Source organism: Hyla sarda, chromosome 2 (genome assembly GCF_029499605.1).
Source record: "Hyla sarda isolate aHylSar1 chromosome 2, aHylSar1.hap1, whole genome shotgun sequence".
NCBI lineage: Eukaryota > Metazoa > Chordata > Amphibia > Anura > Hylidae > Hyla > Hyla sarda.
In genome coordinates, this window is record NC_079190.1 from 368,661,559 (window position 1) to 368,684,855 (window position 23,297).

The window sequence follows — 23,297 nt, forward strand, 5'->3', positions numbered from 1 at the left end:
ACAACAATGGTTCATTTGGAACGGATTACCATCGTATGTTGAGGGACCACTGTATCCTATTTGGCGTATATAATCAGTTTCGTCTAATTTCACATAACGTGATAAAAGATCAACATAAAGAGATAATCTCCCAGTGCACAAACAAGTAGCGGACATTGCAGTGAATTGATAGAAAAGCTACATTCATTTGCTGTCAGGTGCTGAACAGATACTACAGTGCCGTGAGGTCTTTATGTATGCACTGCATGCCTTACTGCAGAACCAATTGTAAGTTTCTGCCCCCCCCCCATATTAAGTGGAGGTTTATCACAAACTGGGAAAATGGATGCTTCAGAATAAAAGTGAAAAGGGTAACACAGAGATGACAAGTACCTCATTTCATGCCGATGGTGACCTGTTCTTGTCTGTAGGAAAGACTTGTATAAAATGGGAGGCCAAGTACCTGCAATTCCTTATCATAACAGTGTATAAAGGAAAAAAGGAGGCGAAAAAAACAACGGGGCGCTCCCTGTGTAGTATTTCTTTGAAAATGGATGATGCAGATACCCGCCACCAACACCCAAGGTGACGTACTGACCTTGAGTCGATGTGCACAGAGGTGGGTGGGGCCTCTGTAGTGTGGTAGGGGGTATGCAAAAATGAGATTGCAACAGTCTGCTGCTCTCACCCCTTATTTTTCTGTATTCCCGAGGGAGACGGACAACAAAGGCAGTGTAGAGAGTACAAAAAGGTGGGGTTTTTGAGAGCGCTGCTGTGTTTCGACGGGAGTCAAATGAAACAGAGATATGAGCGAGCACTTACGCAGGACTAACTTTTATTAGAAAGAAGAAGTCAAAGGTAAAACGGGACAACGCGTTTCGGCACACACTCGCGCCTTCCTCAGGTCCACAATCACAATTTTGTGTAGTCCTGGCCGGGATTCCATGTTACTGTGATGAAACACCATTAAGATCATCTGCATAGGAGAAGCCACATTGTGGGTCCATGAACAATATTCCTAATAATTCTATGCACAAAACCTTTAACCAATGTCTTGCAGCAAAGATATAACACCATGGATAGTTTTTACAGATAGAGACTTAAAGGGGTACTCCGGTAAAAAACTTTTTTTTTTTAAATCAACTGGTGCCAGAAAGATAAACAGATTTGTAAATTACTTCTATTAAAAAAATCTTAATCCTTCCTGTACTTATTAGCTGCTGAATACTACAGCGGAAATTCTTTTCTTTTTGAAACACAGAGCTGTCTGCTGACATCATGAGCACAGTGCTCTCTGCTGACACCATTTTAGGAACTGTCCAGAACAGCATATGTTTGCTATGGGGATTTCCTTTTACTCTGGACAGTTCCTAAAATGGACAGAGATGTCAGCAGAGAGCACTGTGCTCATGATGTCAGCAGACAGCTCTGTGTTTCAAACGGAAAATAATTTCCACTGTAGTATTCAGCAGCTAATAAGTACAGGAAGGATTAAGATTTTTTTAATAGAAGTAATTTACAAATCTGTTTAACTTTCTGGCACCAGTTGATTTAAAAAAAAAAAAAAAAAAGTTTTTCCCTGGAGTACCCCTTAAATTATTTATTGTCTAATGAAATATGAGTACTAAAGACATTTTAGGGTGCATCCACACCATGTTTTGTACATACGGGTGCCGGCGGGGGGAGGGGCAAACCGGGCGCTCCCGTACCCCGGCCGGATCAGCCCGTGACTCCATTTACTTTATCGACCCGACCGGAGTCAAACGGTGACTCTGGTCGGCTCAGTTTTGACCCGTATGCGGTTTTGGACCGGACCTAAAACCGTAGTAAACTACGGTTTTAGGTCCGGTCAGGAAAACGCATATGGGTCAAAACTGAGCCGACCGGAGTCACCGTTTGACTCCGGTCGGGTGGTTAAAGTAAATGGAGTCACGGGCTTATCCGGCCGGGGTACGGGAGAGCCCGGTTTGCCCCTCCCCCCGCCGGATCCGGCACCCGTATGTACAAAACGTGGTGTGAATGCAGCCTTACTATTCTTTTAGTTCAGTAGCAGTTATGTGTATTATATGTATTGTTATGCTGATTTATGTTCTTTTATTTTATGTCATTTTATATTCTACTTATTTCTATGACTTCTTTGTTCTTCTTTGTTGCATTTGCGCTTCTATATATCTCTTAGGGAAGTGTTTTGCCTACCTAGCACCATTCTAGATTTATGTATTGCTTGCAGGGTGTTTTATCACATTGTTACTGAATCATGAGAACATGGCTCATTAATGGAATCTGTAGACTATACTTAATAGGGAATTCCAGCCTTCTGTGCAGGGGACTGTAAGGAATGTACTATCTCTCTTATGTTTAGGAAAGGGAGGTGATAGATTGGAAAATGGCTTGCTGGTGCTCCTTCTTCCCCTATAGAAAATGGTCTAGAACATTACTGAATCCTAGGACCCGAGGCAACGAGACTGGATTTTAAAGAAAATGTAGCGGCTGATTTTGAAAGTGGAATTTGTAAAGAAATCCTGTGGCGCCCCACCTGTCCCTAGACTAATTCTGTAATCCCTGTGCTGTGAAGACATAGCTGTGGAGCTGCTGTAGGTAGAACACTAGAGGGATTTACTTTAACCTCTTAAGGCCTGGGCCGCTGCATTGTGTAAAAGATCAATGCAGTGCAATCAATGCATACACTGGCATCCCCAGCAGTGAAACGGTAGAAAAAAAGGGGGAAGAACTTGGGATCTCCCCATTACAACGTCAGCACTGAGACTCCTGCTGTGCTCCACACTGATCTATACATAGAAGTGCATAATAGGTTACAGCTAATTTATCTGCATTTCACGTGTGTGCTATACTTAATGACACATTTTACAGTAGCGTATATATATATATATATCTTGAACATGCAGTATTAGATTTGCTAAGATTCCTTTTGCAAGAGATCAAATGTCAGCTTGCTGTCTGCTGTCAGTAAACCTATCCAATTGATTCAAGGCTCAATACCCCGGCAGCTCATTTGTTATGCAGAATACACTTGAATACACATTTCATTTGTCTTCTCCCTGAGCTGTGTGACCTGGGCAGGAGACAAAAAGCCTGCTTTATTGCTAAAGGGTGGGGACCCACAACCTCCTCTGAGAACAGCGGGCAAATATATGGCATGCTTTGCCCCCCGTATTGTTGTTATGAGCAACCAAGAGGTCTTCCTCCCTTCCAATAATGACACCTGGAACAGTGCTAACCACGTTATCTTCTTCCAGCGCCACTGACTGTGTGCTTTGCTGCTTCTGAATGACTTTTATGACAAAGATGAAGGACGAGCATGGTTTTAGATCTTGCACTTAAATGGTGTCTGTCTATGCCGCTTCACTCTGGATATGGAAAAGTTAAAAGATGAATAATGGAAGGCACATGCTGCAGAGATGCGCCCTGCTTCCATACGGACATGGATGTCTTGTCCTCACATTGATATGGTCACATTTAGTTTTCGGGTTCGCAGTTTTTCGGTATTAGCATAGTCTGTTGCTATGCAATTGGTGGTCCGAGGCTACAGCCTGATGCATTGCTTATCTATAATGCAGCTGCACCGGCTGTATATTTGTGTAATACGTTTTAGCAGATACAGGTCTATCTTCTGGATTTATTTACATGTGTTGATGTTCCTGTTGAGAGGTTTATTCTATGTGGATTCCAATGTTCCATCTCTTCAGCTCTCCCTGTAATGTGGGATGTGCTGTGAATACTGCCTCTTGTTTTGTTGCAGTGCAGAATAGCGAAGCATCATAACGCAGGCTGACAAGGGGGAAGGTTGTGTGACTACTGCATCTGGAAACTAGGTCTCTGCAGATGTTTCATGATGTACCCGCTTTACCTAGCTCCTGCTTTTTTATTCCTTACCACCAGGCAACGTCACACCTCTTGAGGACACCAGACCGTTTTTTTTGCTTTTTGCTGAGCTTAGCAGCTTTTATCTATCACATTACATGTTTTAAACAGAGGGTTTTCAGGAAAGGGAACCTGCCAGACCAATCCCATCCCTTCACTTCAAGAAGAATGAGCTCCTCTTACCAAGGAATCTCCCATTTTAGCAACAGCTGATTTTAATTTTTGGATTTTTTAGGACGACTAAATTTATAGGATGCCACAAAACCTGTTTTTCTTCATTGTATTCCCTGGAGAACGGATTCTACCTAGTCTGGTTACTAAGAAACCTGGAGGATTGTTTCTCAAGGTAATGTCTTGTTTCATTGCTTTCACACAGGAAGGCACTGTTCCTACTGAAACGGCAGATCGGATTTTAATCATCCCAATTATTTTATGATCGTTATATTGTGACCTTTAGATGTTTGCTTTACCATATATTTGTTTCGGACTATATACAAATGCCTTTCTGAAAATAAAAATAATTCCTTGTTGGTGACAGAAGATGAGGTAGTAATAACCCATGTGTACAATACCCTGACATATGATTGTACCATATGTACTTCGTAGTCAATACATATTTGTAACATGTAGATTTTTTGCATTATACTAATAGTCTGGGTGAGATTATCATATATATATTTTTATATCTTATTACAAGATTATTGACTGCACGAGATCCTGATGTCACATTTCAGGTGAGTACAGGAAGCTCAATCTTCACTGGCCTTGTAATATATATTACTTTGGATGCTCCTGGGATCTTGTATGTATTGAATGCAATTGGAGAACAGTTAAACCCTGCATTCAAATGCTGCATTTTTGATGTTGTAATGAAGGAAGAGGATGCACACCTTTAATCTATACAATGCAACTGGGATGTACATTGATCTATGGAGCATTCAACACCTCATCCTATTGGTATTTCCCTCAATGAGTTTCTAGGCAAAATATTATCTAGCAGCCACTGTGGTGCCGAGGTATGGAAATAGGTGGCCATTGTTTTAACTATTTTCTCATCTTTTCTAGGCGAGAGGTTACATGCCTCTCATTTTCCGAAAGTCTTTCTTATCCTGAGTATACACATCAAAGTGCTGTATTGTGGTCACATTTCAACAGCCAACCAGAAGAAATAGGTTGTGCGCTCATTTGGACTAACTATGACAGTTGCCACTGGAGATCCCTCAGATGAAGCATCAGCTTTGCCAGGTCACCCACAGGACAGCTATGACCCCGATCCCGATCATGAATGTTGCGAGAGAGTTGTTATTAATATTTCTGGCCTACGCTTCGAAACACAGCTCAAGACTTTATCCCAGTTTCCTGAAACATTGCTAGGGGATCCTAAAAAGAGGATGAGGTACTTTGATCCATTGAGGAATGAATATTTCTTTGACAGAAACAGACCAAGTTTTGATGCCATCCTTTATTATTACCAGTCGGGAGGCAGATTGAGGAGACCTGTGAATGTGCCCTTGGATATCTTCTCAGAAGAAATTCGATTTTACGAACTTGGTGAAGAAGCCATGGAGATCTTTAGGGAGGATGAAGGATTTATTAAGGAAGAGGAACGCCCTTTGCCAGATAATGAGTATCAGAAGCAAGTATGGCTTCTTTTTGAGTATCCTGAAAGCTCTGGCCCTGCTAGGATTATTGCCATTATCTCAGTTATGGTGATCTTAATCTCGATTGTGAGTTTTTGCCTTGAAACTTTGCCTGTTTTTAGGGATGAGAATGAGGACATGCATGGGAGTGCTGTAAATTACTATCCATATTCCAACAGTACAGGTCGCTACCAACAGTCCAATACCTTCACTGATCCATTCTTTATTGTTGAGACACTTTGCATTATATGGTTTTCATTTGAATTCTTGGTTCGCTTTTTTGCCTGTCCGAGCAAAGCTGGATTTTTTACCAATATAATGAATATCATTGACATAGTGGCTATCATTCCTTATTTTATAACGCTAGGTACAGAACTGGCAGAAAAAACGGAAGATGGGCAACAGGGTCAGCAAGCAATGTCTTTAGCAATTCTTAGAGTAATAAGACTGGTTAGAGTGTTTAGGATCTTCAAACTTTCCAGACATTCCAAGGGCCTTCAGATTCTGGGTCAAACACTCAAAGCTAGTATGAGGGAACTAGGTCTTCTAATATTTTTCCTCTTCATTGGTGTTATTCTTTTCTCCAGCGCTGTGTACTTTGCAGAGGCTGATGAGAGAGAATCTCAGTTTCCCAGCATCCCAGATGCCTTCTGGTGGGCTGTGGTTTCCATGACAACAGTAGGATATGGAGACATGGTCCCTACAACAATAGGTGGCAAAATAGTAGGCTCCCTCTGTGCAATTGCAGGCGTGTTAACCATTGCCTTACCAGTTCCTGTAATAGTGTCCAACTTCAATTACTTCTATCACAGAGAGACAGAGGGTGAGGAGCAAGCACAATATTTGCAAGTAACCAGCTGTCCAAAGATCCCTTCTTCCCCTGACCTTCAAAAAAGCAGAAGTGCCTCCACGCTAAGTAAATCTGATTACATGGAGATCCAAGAAGGAGTTAACCATAGCAATGAAGACTTTAGGGAGAAGAATTTAAAAACTGCAAATTGCACCTTAGGAAATACAAACTATGTAAATATAACCAAAATGCTGACTGATGTTTGACGAATCTGCTCCTCTGCAAGTGTATGGAGCAACTGCAGGATTTGTGTAATGCAATAATCTGCTAGGTAATACTTTTTTCTAGATGTGTCAATTCTGCATGGAAAGCAATAGTTGTGTAACTGATGTTTTATTGCATCTGCGACAAATACTAATTCACGGAGCATCTATTGTGAACACTGGTAGGCCAGGATGATCTGGTAACATTCTTGACTAGGCAGTAATGGTGTGGCCATCAGTAAGCTTCACTATATATTCTACTACGGGCATCTCAACCAAATTAGTTAGTCTACCTGAAAGAACTCAGTTGTACCAACCTCTAGGTGTCACTTAAATGTTTAGCTCTGTGATCACGTAAAGACGTAGCATCATGAAGAGCACTTTTCACAAGAGGTTCTGCAGCAACAACTGGCTTTACTGCACTGGAGACATTGATGGTATCACTTATATTTCTTGCATTGCGGAGGAGCTAAACTGCTCCGGTTAATCACAACTAAAACATGGCGGTTTCCAAAGAAATGTACTTCACAATGAATTCACGGATATTATATTACCATGGCAAGAAACTAGTCGTACAATATAAACCAACTCTACTTGGGTGTGCACCGCACATCCGGTAGTGGCATAACCTATAATTGCACTTAAATGATCAATGCACATATGTACAGCGCTACATTTCATGCTTTAATAATTAAATAGCTGATGAAAAAAAGGCCTTCCATATTTTAATGAGGAACATATATATTTTTGTGTTAAGGTTCTATTATTTGTATACCAAGGCTACGATATTTGGATTTACATTTTTTTTTTTGAAAAACTGTAGAAAAAAACTAAACAAAAAACAAAGACGCTTTGCTGCCACTGCAGTGTGTCTCTGCTGGGACGTATAACACAATGCTAACAGGATCTTAATGTGTACTATGATCTGCAGACCACTGAGGAAGAATTATGGCACCATGGTCTACTGCCTTCTAGTTATGAGAATCACCTCATTAGGGAATGGTTGTAGCTTGGATTGATGTATCAGTATTAAAGAGGAACCTTGACCCTTCAAATGGATATGATACTAATGGTAAATCTGATCACATGTATGGCCATGGTTAGGGTAACCCTCATATATCACTCCAACTATATGTAAATTAACTGCATGCATATGTTAATAGTTGTTCTGCAACTACTCCTAACAATCTTGTAGTTCTCTTTAAAGTGGCCTATGTCCACTTGAAACTTTTCTACTTCAGGCCTGCATAGGGAGAACCCCCGATTTAACACTTTGCTACATACCAAGTTATTATAGAGGTATATAGTATCTTGCAGGCTAAAGGGTAAAAGGCCTCCTTTTGGTGTGAAGGTTTCAGGTGTCGTGTTAGAAAATCTAGTATTCTATCACACTACTATACTCTTGAATACATTCCATTTATAAATTAGTAACTGTGAAAAAAACAAAAAATGAATAATGCATGGATACTTATTGCATGCACGCACTATCTATCTATAGACATGTAAACTCCGACACACATGCAGACATACACGAATACACATATAGCACATTTCCATTTTAGGATTATTTGCTATCTACTTAGTTGCATCACTGTTTCAACGATTTATTCTAGAACTGCATTCTTGTAATAATTTCCTTATAGGAATACAAAAACTCAGATCAGGAAAAGGGACACACTGATTGTACATTATATCAAGAGGTTCAAAGTCAAATATGCTTGCACCAAGGATTGTACATACATTTCAGGGAAACTTTGTTACACTTGAAAGTATATCTGTTGTATTGTTCTAGAAATATCATAATAAAGGAGAACTGCATTGGAAATAGCGGGATAAAGGACATAGGAAATAGAATTCTATCATGTTGAATTAAAATATGGCAGCCAATGGCACGTCATTGAATTGGCTATAAGAACAAGTGGAATTGCACAACATATATATATATATATATATGTTTGGGTGTGAGCGCATATGCTTGCGCATGGGTAGATAAAAAAAAAACCTGAATATATATATATATATATATATATATATATATATATACACACACACACGTGTGTGTATGTGTGTATCAGGACATATACATAAATATGCATTCATGAGTCCTATGGAAAGATTTTATTTATATATGAAAACAGAAATATATGGGTAATTTGAATTATATTTTTTCCTCTCAAAAAATGTATTAATTTGTATTGAGATTATATTATACAAGATACTGTAAGCATATAGGTCTAAAAAATCAATGGAAAAAAAATTCATGTATATGTTTTTATTCAGAGGGTGTCTGCAAATATAGTGAAGTAAATAAGACATAGCTACATCTATAAACACTTGATACAATTGGATTTTATTCACACATAGCATTTGTGCTGGGGACTGCCGCTTTTATTGTAGAATTGACAAGAATAGGTTTTTCTTATAATTGACAAGAAAAAAAATTCTTTTTTTTTACAAAAAGCGGGATAGAAACTGCAGCAAAAATTACTTGTATGAATAAAGGTTGGGTTCACACAGCATAAAAGTTAATAACGCATTTAAATTTTAGGTGCACTCTTTTCGCCGTAATCAGAAAAAAAAGTTTTTTTTTTCATGCCGTTTTATTACACAGATTATGGTGTAAAATTAAAGAAATCAGCGTATTTTATTCTGTGTGAATACAGACCTCTTGAAATTTAGTTAAACCAAACTTAATACACTCTAAGGGGGTACTCCGCCCCAGACATCTTATCCCCTATCCAAAGGATAGGGTATAAGATGTCTGATTAAGGGGGTCCTCCTGTGATCTCTGCAGTGGCACCCCGCCATCATCACTACAGAGCAAACTGGCTCTGTGCGTGATGACGGGGCGATGCAGGGGACGGAGCATCGTGACATCACGGCTCTCCCCCGTGACATCACGTCCCGCCCACTCAATACAAGTCTATGGGAGGGGGTGTGGCAGATTGAGGGAGTCCCCATTGGTGGGACCCCCGCAATCAGATATCTTATACCCTAAACTTTTCAAAGGGGCACAAGATATCTGGTGTGGAGTACCCCTTTAAGGGTAGGTCACATAGGCCATATTTTGCATCTTGTTTTCTGCAGCTGATTTTGCTACCCAATGACAGTAATGGGTAGAAATATACACAGCAGAAATACGCAGCAAAATATGGCAGGTGTGACTCTACCATAAAGGGGTATTCCCATCTCCACTAATGTAGTTAAACTTCTAGGGCATGCCAAGTTAAATATGTGTGCAAACTTTTAGAAAATTTGTCTCCTTTACCTGATATTACTGGTCCTTTCCTCCTTGCTCATTGCCTAGGTTGCAGACCATAACTCTGGTCTGTAACTTAGGCAATGAGATGTCAACAAGAGGAGAAAAGAAGCAAGAATATCAGGAGAAGGAGACAAATTTACTAAATTAATGTATTTGCAAATATATATACTTGACTTGCCCTACAAGTTTAAAGTGGTTGTCCCATCTCAACATTTTAGTTTTCTGGTCAGCTCTTGCCTGTCTGCAATCACAGGAGGTGGTCGGAAAAGTTGTGAACAGCTAAATCAGGGAAGTCACGCAATGCGAGTAACTTCTACTGACTTCAATAGGGGTTATGCAAACAGTGTAGCCCCGCATAGCTCTTATAATTCCTCACTCCAGTAGTTTCTGGCTTTTCCGGCCACCTCCTGAGGCCACAGACTGGCAGGAGCTGGCCGTAAAACTGAAACAGAGAAATGTGACAACCCCTTTAACTATGCTAGTTGGAAAGGAAGTATCCCTATAGGTATTTTTTTTTTATTTATATTTATTGATGTCATGCAGTAACAAACTATAATTCAACTGCACTGCAACTTGATTGTTTTTTTTTTTTTTTTTTACCCTCTGATGATTTAAGTTCAGGTAAACTATGGGAGGTTGTGGCTGTAAAATGGGCACAAAAATTATGGTTCTCCCTTAGTCTGTATAAATGAAACCACTCTCATTCACCAAAAGCCCTGCCCACTGGGGAGCAAGGTGAAAAATGCGGGGAAAAAAAATCACAACATTTTTGTGCATAGTAGATGCAAACATTATGTAAATTTTTTTTTCCACATTTTTCACCAGGCACTGTTTTGATGAAGTAAATGCAACGTTACTGAAACAAAAACAATGTTATTGTTTTAATAAAACAAAGTTTATTTTTTTTACCAAATTGTAAAAGTCACATTCAGTTATTGTATCTAGAGACAGGCTAGGACAGCCAAATTTGCTGTTTCCAGGGATTGCTAAAGAAAATATGCAATTATTGTCAGAGCCATTGTCTACAGATTAACACTTGAGACTCAGAAAAAGGAATAATGTGCTTACAATGGCTTTGTTAGTGCTATGCATCAGTTCGTGCTGACGCAGATCTGTGGCAACGTTAAATTAGCATATGTGTAGACAACGTATTTTACAATACATCAAAGGCGTTTCTCTATAAATCCATGTCAATGGAGTCATTTAATACCCCATGTGTGCCTATCCATCAAGGTATATGTATTGCTTAAGGTTCTTTAATGTGAAATCAATGAAGACGCATATATATGCCTTCAAATTGAGAGCTTAAGCTATTTAATACAGTTGTCCTTAATGATTTCAGGAAATAAATATAATTCTTTGTATAATGAAAAATCACATGGTTTTCCAATATACCTCCTATATTGATTATTTGCTGTTGTTTAGTATTGATCTTAATTGTTTTGTTCTATGATAATCTGTTCAGATCATGTGATGCACACACAGAAATTCAGATCTGATTACTTTCCTGTGACTTAAATCAGTTCTGCATCACATGACCAGGACAGGCTCCTGCTCAATGACTGCAAGTGGAAAATCAGAAAGGTTTAAAGGGAACCTGTCATGCTGAAACGCAGTCCTATCCTCTACTCTTTCTAGGCTAAGTAGTCAAGTAGGTGGTCCAACTCAGTCATTAGTGGATACTTGGCTTCAAAGGAACCCGGCTCATGGCACTGATCGACCAGACAGGTAGATGAACTATAAAGAGGATTTATTGACCAGAATGCAACGCGTTTCGCTGCACATGCGCAGCTTCCTCAGGCATTCCTCAATGCCTGAGGAAGCTGCGCATGCGCAGTGAAACACGTTGCATTCTGGTCAATAAATCCTCTTTTAGGTTCATCTACCTGTTTGGTCGATCAGCGCCGTGAGCCAGGTTCCTTTGAAGCCAAGTATCCACTACCGCATATGTTCCGGAGGGCAGCAGACGATCATTTATACATACCTATCCCATTGTTTTGTTTGTGCCTACACAGCCACCCGCGGTGAGCAGTTCATTTATATATTAATTCAGCTCTCTGGGTCCAACAATATTATTCTATGGAGCGCTTACTTCCTCAACTCAGTCACTGACAGCTTTATTTGAATGCACACACACAGATAGCTGTCAATCATGAGCAGGACCACCCACTTGACTACTTAGCCAGAATAAACAGAGATTTACTTGCATAAATGACAAGTTATCATGGGACTTTTCCTTAAACTATGTATCCATGTACTCCGCTCCTCCTTTTCTTGAACACGAATCCATTTTCAATGTAACAGATTTTGGAAAATTATGTAATGAAAACCCATTGTTTGGTTAAAAAAAAAAACTTTAAATCATTCACTGTTTGATATCTGTTTTGGTGAAGATGGTAACTGGAAAGGCAGTTCCTTTTCATTTAGCTTCCCCAGTCCTATGCCCCTCTATTAGGCAGCTATGGCTTGGAGTGGTAGTCAGGCATAATGCCTTTAAGTAAATCTGAATAAGATATGCTCTAACTTTCTTTTACAAGCCACATTCAGGTTTTGTCCAGTTGATCTCAGGGACCATGGCTTTAGAGATACAGGATTTGTTTAGCTGCATACAATCTATAGAGGCTGCTATATAAATGGAATACATGCATCATTTTTTATGTATTGCTCGTGTATTTATCGCATACGATTTGGCCACAGTTTATGTGCTCAGCCTTCCGGGGCTGAACTATAATGCAAAAGAAATTTAGAGAGCTACATATACTTAGATTTATAGAGCTGTGAAAAAACTCCTTTTCACATATCTTCCATTATTGTACATTTTTCACACTCAATGATGTGTGATATTGAAAGAAACTATTAAAGGGATATGGCTGGAATTTCAGGGTCAGGCTGGGTTTGAAGAAGAAAAAAAAAACATGTCACCTACCTAATCCCCACTGTTGCTGTTCGGATGCTTACTGGGTCCCCTCTGATCACCACTTCCTTGTCAGGTCTTGAAACACAGGAAATTCCCGCTCAGCCAATCACTGACTGAGGCAGGTGACTGCTGTAGCACGTGATTGGCTGAGAAGGCATTTGTGTTGAGACAGGACCAGGAAGTGGTAAACAACAGTGATTCATTGGACAATTGGGGTGCTGTTTTAGGGTAGGGTCACACGTAACGGATTCCTAGCGCATTTTACGCTGAAGATCTGCTGGTGACCCAACCCTATAGTGTGCCTCCAGCTGTTCCCCCCTGTGTCCTGCTCGCAACAGCAATTCGCCTCTACAAGCAGCCACACAGGGGCATGCGAGTATGCCTGTGCCTGTCAAAAAAACTTTTGATATGACATAGAGACATATTAAAAGTTTTATCGGTTGGGGTCTGAGTGTTCAGATCCCAACCATTCAGTAGAATAAACCAGGAAAAGTGCGTGCTTAGCACCTTTTCTCTTGACTCTGTGTCTGGTGACCAGGGTGAACTCATATTTTAAGTCTCTGCAATTGTCCTGCTTACATAAACACAGAATTGGGAGTAAAGTAACTACCGATTGGTTGGGGTCTGAACAAGCAGACTAGAGTTGAGCAAATATTTGAAAGTTTTGGCCGATTCACCGAATAAAAAAAAAAAAAATAGTTTTGATCCGAATAAATTCTGGCGAAATTTTATTAGTAATATATTTTAATAATGTGTTTAATAAAGTGTGTGTGTGTGTTTCACTTTTTTTTTCTCTATTTTAATTTTTTTTTAGGTAGTACTACTACTTCCAGCATGAAACAGACTGTTCCATGATGGGAGTAGTACCTGTGCTAATAGACAGATCGCCCAGGTGTCACTCCTGACAATCGCTGCAATCGTCCTGTATAATGTATAGATGCAGGTGGCTTTCTCGCATCTAGATAGGATGATTGCATCGGGTGTCAGGAGTGACACCCGCTGTGATCTGTCCTCAACTGTAGGTACTACTACTCCCAACATGGAGCACACTCTGCCTCATGCTGTGAGCTGTAGTACCTGCATTAATAGACATATCGCAGCGGGTGTAACTTCTGACACCCGATGCGATCGTCCTGTATGATGTACAGATGCAGGCGGGCGGCCGCTCTTCTCTGGTCCCACTGTAGTATGAGTATATGCCATATATATACCTATTCATATTTCCCACAAAGAGCTGTGAGTGGCTTGAACCATCTGGCCAATCACAGCTCTCTGCAGAAAATATGAATGTGATGTGAATTCTATTTACATCACTGGCCGACCGGAGTATAGTGCAGAGATGTGAGCGCAGGAGAAAGCCGCTCCATCTCTGCAATATATAGGACAATCGCATCGGGTGTCAGGAGTGACACCCGGAGTGATCTGTCTATTAGTTACAGGTACTACAGCTCTCATCATGGAACAGTCTGTTCCATGCTGGGAGTAGTAGTACTACCTAAAAAATTTTAAAAATAGAGAAAAAAAAGGGAAACACACATACACAGACTTTATTAAACACAATATTAAAATACATTACTAATAAAAAAATGTAAAAAATGTATTATAAAAAATATATTATTTTTACATTTAAATGGCCTCTTTCTACATTTTTATTATTGTCGGCTACATTTTTAGGTCATTGCGATCTGTCTATTAATGCAGGAACTACAGCTCCCAGCATGGAGCAAAGTATGCTCCATCTTGGGAGCAGTAGTACCTGCAGTTAAGGACAGATCACAGCAAGTTTCACTCCTGACACCCGCTGCAATCATCCTATCTATTGCACAGATCTGAGTGCAGGATAAAGCCGCTCACATCTGTACATTATACAGGACGATCGCAGGGGTTTCGCTAATGAAGAACTTTGTTATTTCTAATCAAGTCAAAGTTCGGATTCGGTCCGAATCAAATTTTTTAATGAAATTCGGAATGAATTTGACTTTGTCCAATTCAATTTGCTTATCTCTAATGCAGACCCTGACTGTTAAAACTTTTCACATGTACCAAGGACATTTCAAAGGTTTATATTGTGACAGGTACACTTTAAGTCATTTATGTGGATAGCTCCTTTTTTGGATCAATACAGATGTTGTCAGAATATTGTTAGTCTTGTATTACAGTACTTTTAGCCTAGCTTTCCAATGAATCCAATTAACTGAGGCTATGGAGTACTGCAGTTCAGTTGAATGCTCTTCTTGAATGTTTTGTGCTTTTTTGGTTGGACTGCTGCCTCTTGGAGTAGTTTTGGCATATCAGTTGCTCACAAGAAGATTTAACATTGCTCTGTGTCTTCTTAACACGAAAATAAAAGGGGGAATATTCAAATTTCAGCAGTCTGCTGGAAGGGGGTATGCCGACCCCCACACAGAGTGACGGCCGACTCTACCCTCCTTGTATCTCATAGAGATACATGAAGGGGCGTGTCGGCTGTGGCTTCCTGCGGGGGTCAAAGCAGCCTCTTCCGGCACACTGCCGGGGCCCCGGTCAGGAGATCTGTTAAATCCAAACCCTACTATGAATGAATTATTGTCATTATGGTAAAGGCGTCATCAAAAAGTTTCAGAAAAAACATTAAAGGAGTAGTGCGGTGAAAAATAACTTATCCCCTATCCAAAGGATAGGGGATAAGTTATAGATCGGGGGGGGGGGGGGGGGGGTCTGACTGCTGGGACCCTCTGCGATCTATAACTTATCCCCTATCCTTTGGATAGGGGATAAGTTATTTTTCACTGCACTACTCCTTTAATGTTTTTTCTGAAACTTTTTGATGACACCTTTACCATAATGACAATAATTCATTCATAGTAGGGTTTGGATTTAACAGTGATATTATAAACTAAAATCCAAAATAGAACTGAAGAAGACTCACGGCAGTCGATTCAGATGTAGTTCAAACTTTTTCCAATTAAGGCATAAAAACAGCGTCGGGAGGGGGAGAAGTAACGGTCCAGTTACTTCTCCCCTTCCTGATGCTTTATTTATGCCTTGATCGGGAATAAAATTTGAACTACATCTGCATCGAGTGTCATGAGTTTTCTTCAGTTCTATTTTGGATTATGGCTTATGTCTCACAATATCACGGACCACTGAGCACCAAACTGTCTGATGTCTATCTATGAGGGCCGTGTGTAGCTGGACACACTCCCCTACATCAGGTGTAGTAATTGGGACCCCGGCAGTGCCGACTGTATTTCTATTCCACAGTGACATTTTGTGAGGCACTTTGTTGCAGTATAGCTGCTAAAGGTGGTGCAAAAAGGTATTAAAGGGCAACTGACAGGAAACGTCTAACTATGTCTTTGCCCAAAATTCTAGAATGATATAATACATATGTTCTGGACTATATGATGTTTATTATTTCTGCTAAAGAATATCTGTCCAACCTTTTCAGAATACATTTAGCAGCTTTCGCAATCTGCTTGGTCTGTCATGCGATCTTAAATTAACTTTTGAGCAATAGTGAATGTGATTGGTCAGCCCGCTTATTTGCAGTTCTGGATTAAGGGTACGTTCACAGAGGAGGGATCTTCTGCAAGTTTTCCTGCTGTGGGTTCAGCCGCAGCGGAAAATCTGCAGCAGATTACGTTGATTTAATTTGGCTGTGAATTGTCCACTGTGTTAAATCCGCCACGGCTAAACCTGCAGAAACCTGCGCGAAACTTGCAGAAGATCCCACGCGTGTGAATGTACTCTAAAGAGTATACTTTAGTAGAAACTTCATTCTTTATTAAATAACAATATTGGAGATTCTTTCTTAGAACTTTGCTGTATTGTTCCTTTGTTATTCCTCCTAGAAATGTATGAATAATTTGAAAACTGAGTTTCACCATCCCCCTGTCAATAGGTTGTATTTCTACCACAGGCCGACACTGATCACATTGATCAACCAGTCGAAGAAGTAAAATGCTTCACTAACTAAAAGAATGGCAATAACCGGCTGTGCATTGCTTATACAGTGGTCCCTCAACATACGATGGTAATTCATTCCAAGCGACCCATCGTTTGTCGAATCCATCGTATGTTGAGGGATCCGTGCAATGTAAAGTATAGGAAGCTGTACTTACCTGTCCCCGCCGCTCCGGACCAGGTCCTCACCGCTCCCGCTGCTGTTCCAGGGGCTCCCGATGCTGTCCCCCTGCTCCGGTGTCTTCTTCGCGATCCTCCGGTGTCTTGCGCATCTTCTGCAGGGTCCGGGCCTCGCTTTCTGGTGACGTTATTACGCTGCTGCGCCGGCGTGGCGTGCGTAGTGACGTAATAACGACGCCGGAAAGCAAGGCCCGGACCCTGGAGAAGATGCGCAAGACACCGGAGGATCGGGAAGTGGACCCGGAGCAGCGGGAATAGGTAAGCGAACCTGCCAGAGATGCTTAAACTGCTATCTGACAGCAGCTTAAGCATTTTGCGCTGTCGGATAGCAGTTAATGCGATGGCCCCGACATATAAAAGCATCGTATGTCGATGCTGACATCGACATGCGATGGCCTCTGAGAGGCCATCGTATGCCGATTTTATCATATGTCGGGCCCATCGTAGGTCGGGGGGTTACTGTATAGGAATTATACCAGAGTAAAAGCAGAAATAAGAGTTTTAAGAAAATATGCTCCAAAATTGTTATCGGGACAGCAAGTATTTACTAAAACGTATTTCTGGTGAGCTGACAGGTCCTTTTATTCCCACCTAAATTAACATAACCCATATGCACAGGATAGGCGGTAAGTAACAGATTACAGGGGTTGACATGTGCGCTTCTGCCTGAGTGCTGTACTCGGTTATCTCCGTGCCCCTCACTCCCCAGCTAGTTGCAATCTCCATCCATGTGCACTAGATGGGCCTCATTATAAGTCTATAGAGCCCGTCTTTTATAACTGGATGAGGATTGCAGGAGGCCAGGGAGTAAAGCGAACAGCCACACATTTCTCCCCTCTCGTTCTAATGATAGATGAGGCTCTCAGTCTCTCTGACATGTCAACGTTTTGTTTAAATGACAGAGACACTTTAACTTTCACATATATATGAACTGAAACATTAGCCTTGTTTTCCGCAGCCAATCAGAGCTTAGCTCTCATTCCTTAAACTGCTCTGGGCAAAGGAGAACTGCTCTGTGATTGGTTCCTATCTGTAACAAGTCAAGTTTTTCTGATGTATGATGTATGTACGGTATTTAAAAATATTATATTTTGTGCTAATACTACACTTCTGACTACATGTTTTAGCAAAAATGATTGTATGAAATAAACTATATTAGTTTCAGTTATAATACAATTTTTTTTTAAACTGCCACTTATCAACAAGTGAGGAAAAACACCACAAAAAACTTTCATCTTGCATCTGGCTGCAATGAGCATAATTCCTATTCATTCACCTGAATGGAGCTGTGTTTCCTGCTCAGTGGACAGCTCAGACCTCTGCTGTATATGAGAATTATCAAAGGGACCTCTGTTATTTTGTTTTTAGGATCAGACCCCTACAATGAGAACTGTATGGCATACCTTACCGATATGTCATGGTACATTTGGACTTTTACTGCTTTGTGAGATACTTTTAATGCTTGTAAGAGTTTACACAATACTTACACAGACACTGTAGAGTTAAACAAAAACAGTCTAAAAGAACAACAGTCTTTGTTGCCCATAGCAACCAGTCACAGCTCAGATTTCATTTTGCATTCTGCTTTTAAAAATGAAAGCTGAGCCACAATTGCTTCCTGTGTGCAACAAATACAGTTTTTCTTTTTACATATTTTTTTTTTTAAATAATTCCTGTGATTGTTTTATTGCCTTTGACTATGTTTCCATTAGAGAGTTCCTTGAAGAGGCTGTTCATGACATATACGCAAGAATCAATGTGCCATGCATTACCCCCTCAGGCCCTACTAGACTGGGCACAGCACAATGTAATTTATTACACAATCTATTTTGTCTGCGGTGTAAGGCTGCATTCATACTTTGTTTTTACATTACGGGTGCCGGATCTGGCTGGGGGAGGGGCAAACTGGGCTCTCCCATACCCCAGCCTGATCAGCGCTGAACTGCATTTACTTTGATGAGCCGACTGGAGTCAAACGGTGACTCCGATCGGCTCATTTTTGACCCGTATCCGGTTTTGCGACCGGACCTAAAACAGTAGTATACTACGGTTTTAAGTCCGGTCAGGAAACCACATACGGGTCAAAAATGAGCCAACCGGAGTCACAGTTTGACTCCGGTCGGCTCATCAAAGTAAATGGAGTTCAGCGCTGGTCCGGCTGGGGTACGGGAAATGCCCGGTTTGCCCCTCCCCCAGCCGAATCCAGCATCCGTAATGTAAAAACGAAGTGTGAATGCAGCCTAACACAAAATGTTTACATAAAGAATATAAAATCATGATTGTGTAACGTAAATATTGACACAGATGTATCTATCTGTCAAATCAGACAATAACGGTCTGCTTTGCCTATATAACCAATCACAGCCCAGCTTTCATATCTTATTGATTTCTGGTAAAGTGAAACCTAAACTCCGATTGGTTGCTTTAGGCAAATCACACAGATTGTATCTCAGACAGTTTTGGAAAATCTGGGCCATAGTTTTCAGTTACTTTAATTATTGGATTATAGAATTGTATAATGAGACTCATCAAGAACAGTATTATATTAATGATACCAACATACAAAGTTAGCATCAAAATCAATACCTTAACAAGATGAAGAGATTTAATAACGAAACCACATGGCTGTGGGGAATATAAAATTGTATGTCCTGACCCTACTTGGCTCATAAGCAGAATATGCCATGAACAGACCATATATGGCTTATGCCCTGCAGAACATTGGAGGGCATCGCATAGTTACCTAAAAGGGTCTTTGATGTCTTCCTCTTGTAAAGGCAGCAATTCATATACAATGGAACGTTGCTAGAAATGGTGGATGGCAAAACATTTATTTTCATATCTCAATACTATAATGTATATTTTTGGGATCCTTGAAAAAGGCTGCTCTAATAAACAACTGTGAAAATTGTTCTAAAAATACAAATAATTTGCAATCTATGCCTATATGCGGAATATACGACAGGACAATTCATATACACATTGTTGGATCAAATTCATGGCAATATATTGTGTATGGTAATATATAGGGAAAATGTTGCTGTATAACAAATGTCAATTTGGGATATTTTGTTAAAACTGTTTCCCATTTTGCATGTCACCGATTTGGGTTCAGGTATCTTTACATCAGGTATATTAGCTTTACAGTAGGGCTGTGTTTAGAAATGCTACACATGTTCTCGAGCCTCAATAGTAATAATAATAACAACAAAAAACAAAAAGAATGTGTTATTTTACTGAGATAATATATTGCAGTAGAAAAAAAACATCTGAAACATGTTAATCTGTATTTTCTCCGAAGCTAACAGATGCCAAGAACTATGTTGTCTTTTATAAATATTTTTATTTTAAGTTGCCTAATTCACCAATATTAACATATCAAATGATAGGAAAGTTTTTCACAGATACGGAATAGTATATAAATTTATATTCCATAATGTTATTCAGGGAATCTGGAAAGCTGTGCAATGAACCCTATGAGAGCGCTAAAGTGGTTGTCAAATAGTATCTGTCTTCCACATAGGAGACAAGAATAAACAAAAGAATGGAATAGGAAAATAGTCATGAATAGGATACATTTTATGCATTTTTCTTTTAGAAGAAAATACTTATTGTTTGGATTATTTGGGCCCAGAAAAAAACAAAAAAACAACCGTATTTTTCGTCATATAAGACGCTCCGGCATATAAGACGAACCTAATTTTATAGGATAAAAATCGAGAAAATAAAGATTCTGAACCAAATACAATGTAAAGTATAGGACAGTGATCTTCAACCGTTGGCTGTCCGGGCATGCTGGGAGTTGTAGTCTTGCAACATCTGGAGGTCCGCAGGTTGAAGACCACTGGTATAGGAGGTAGTACTAACGTGTCCCCGCCACTCCGGACCCGTCACCGCTCGTCACCGCTGCCCTGGATGTCGCCCTCCATGGCTGTCGCTGCGTCCCCGGGGTGACCCCGTCTCTGTTAACCGGTATCCTCGCTCTCCGTCGCCGCCATGACGTCGCTACGCACGCCGCTCTATTGGATGACGGAACGGCGTGCGCGACGACGTGATGACGATGAAGGAGAGCGCCGGCCATGCAGGGGATCCCGGCAAGGAGCAGACACCGAGGAGGCAGGTAAGGTCCCTCCCGGTGTCCTGTAAGCTGTTCGGGACGCCACGATTTCACAGCGGCGGTCCCGAACAGCCCGACTGAACAGCCAGGTTAGTTTTATTTTCGCTTCAGACGCGGCGGTCAGCTTTGTTCCGCATCTGAAGGGTTAATACAGGGCATCACCGCGATCGGTGATGTCCAGTATTAGCTGCGGGTCCCGCCGTTGATGGCCGCAGGGACTGCCGCGATAGGTGTGTATTCGCCTTACAAGACGCACCAACTTTTCCCCCCCAGTTTTGGTGAAGAAAAAGTGCGTCTTATACGGCGAAAAGTACGGTAATTTGTTTATGCACAAACCATCCCTTTACATATTAAGGATCAATTTTTATTCTATATGAATATCACTGTCTTATGCATTTACCTAGTTCCCCTGCTAAATACAGCCCTGCCTACAAGCAGAACACAGGTTCTTGCTTCAATGAATGGTGTGTCCTTTTCTTAAAAAAACAAAAAAACAAAAAAAAAACAACATATCTTTTCTTTATTACAATGTAAAGACTTTCTCTTGCTAGACATTCTAGAAAAACAGGTTCAGATGTATGTTTATATGTTATAGGCATATGCATATACAGTACATGTACAAGCACATACACATACAGATGTAGTCATAGTTATCTTGAGAGCTTTGACCCAACACAGCAATGTGCAGTATTGGGATATCCTAAAGTGCCAGGGATGGAGATAAGCCCAGTTATTGAGGAGTAGTGTTAAAGTTATTGAGGAGTAGTGTTAAAGTTATTGAGGAGTAGTGTTAAAGTTATTGAGGAGTAGTGTTAAACTTATTGAGGAGTAGTGTTAAACTTATTGAGGAGTAGTGTTAAACTTATGTGACTTATGTCAACTTCCGGAGTGCCGTACAATATCTGAAAGCTCCAGAGCTCAAGATGAGACTGGCTACATCTGTACATGTTTTGAAGCATAATCATTTTATTCTTACATGCCATATGTAAGATTTATTTACACCATATTGGTCCATTTTAAATATAAATGATGTGATTAATAGATGACAATGATAATGTAATCTATTGATGCTTGTATATAAAATGCTCAGTTTGACCAATGACCTGTGTTGTTTCGTAATATTTATTTACTACTGCACTACAGGGGCAATTTGAATGGTTTACATTTTTTAACCAAAACCTGGATAAATTGAAATATCTCACAGCTGAAGACTAATCTAAAGAACTTCACATTACAGAATCTCCGGCTAGAAATATTGAGGCTGGAGATTTCGAGGGCGGCCAATGCTGACTAAATCAATTGGTGCCCACATGACAGAGTTCATTCTTTTGTGGGATGAATTTCTGTTGTGTGTGCTGTGCAGCGGAATACCACTGACAGCAATAGGACTCTGCTGCTACAGAATATCTAAGCAGAATTTCAAAACAGAATCTGGCTTGGAAATTCCGTAGTGTGATCCAGCTTTACAGTAGCAGTCACCATGTTGTTGTTCTCTACCTTATGCACTGTGTCTAGAATATTGCCCCTCACCCATCAATGCTGAGCAGAATTAGAGGGCTATGGATTTGTAAATTACTTCTATTAAAAAAAATCTTAATCCTTTCAATAATTACCAGCTGCTGAAGTTGAGTTGTTGTTTTCTGTCTGGAAACAGTACTCTCTGCTGACATCTCTGCTTGTCTCGAGAACTGCACAGAGTAGAAGAGGTTTGCTATGGGGATTTGCTTCTAAACTGGGCGGTTCCCGAGACACGTGTCATCAAAGAGCACTTAGACAGAAAAGAACAACTCAACTTCAGCAGCTCATAAGTACTGAAAGGAATAAGATTTTTTAATAGAAGTAATTTACAAATCTGTTTAACTTTCTGGAGCCAGTTAATATATATAAAAAAGTTTTTTCCTGGATAACCCCTTTAAAAAAAAAAACATTTTAATAATTTTTAGGCTGAACTAAAAAGAAGCAGTACACACCTGCCACAATCCACATTTTCTGCTTTTCTGATGGTGCATTGCCCCTGCTGCCTACCATTTTGTAGTGAAGACTTGACATAAGTAAATGCCTGTTCAGCCAATCACTGGATGCAGTAGTTACCCACCTCTGATGGAGTAATTGACTGAGCTTCATTGTGCCAAAAGTATTGGAGAATTGGCACCATGCACTCTTGGTATGGCAGCAGTGGGGATCATGCCAGGTGAGTAATGATTATAATTTTTTTTCTAGTGGCCCATTCTGGCCAATAATGACAATTAAAAATATGATCATTGGGGGATTTACAAAATACAAGCTAACCAAGAACGTTTATTCATTGACCATGTGTATATC

At 40.3% G+C, this 23,297-nt stretch overlaps 1 protein-coding gene across 1 annotated transcript; it reads left to right on the forward strand.

Annotated features, from left to right (window-relative positions):
- Positions 1 to 3,071: 3,071 nt before the first annotated feature.
- LOC130356627 (potassium voltage-gated channel subfamily A member 2) lies at positions 3,072 to 8,465 on the forward strand. The gene is made up of 2 exons (XM_056558399.1): positions 3,072 to 4,207; positions 4,927 to 8,465. Exon 2 carries the CDS (start codon positions 5,058 to 5,060, stop codon positions 6,555 to 6,557), a length of 1,500 nt encoding a protein of 499 aa, XP_056414374.1. The 5' UTR covers positions 3,072 to 4,207; positions 4,927 to 5,057; the 3' UTR covers positions 6,558 to 8,465.
- Positions 8,466 to 23,297: the final 14,832 nt, after the last annotated feature.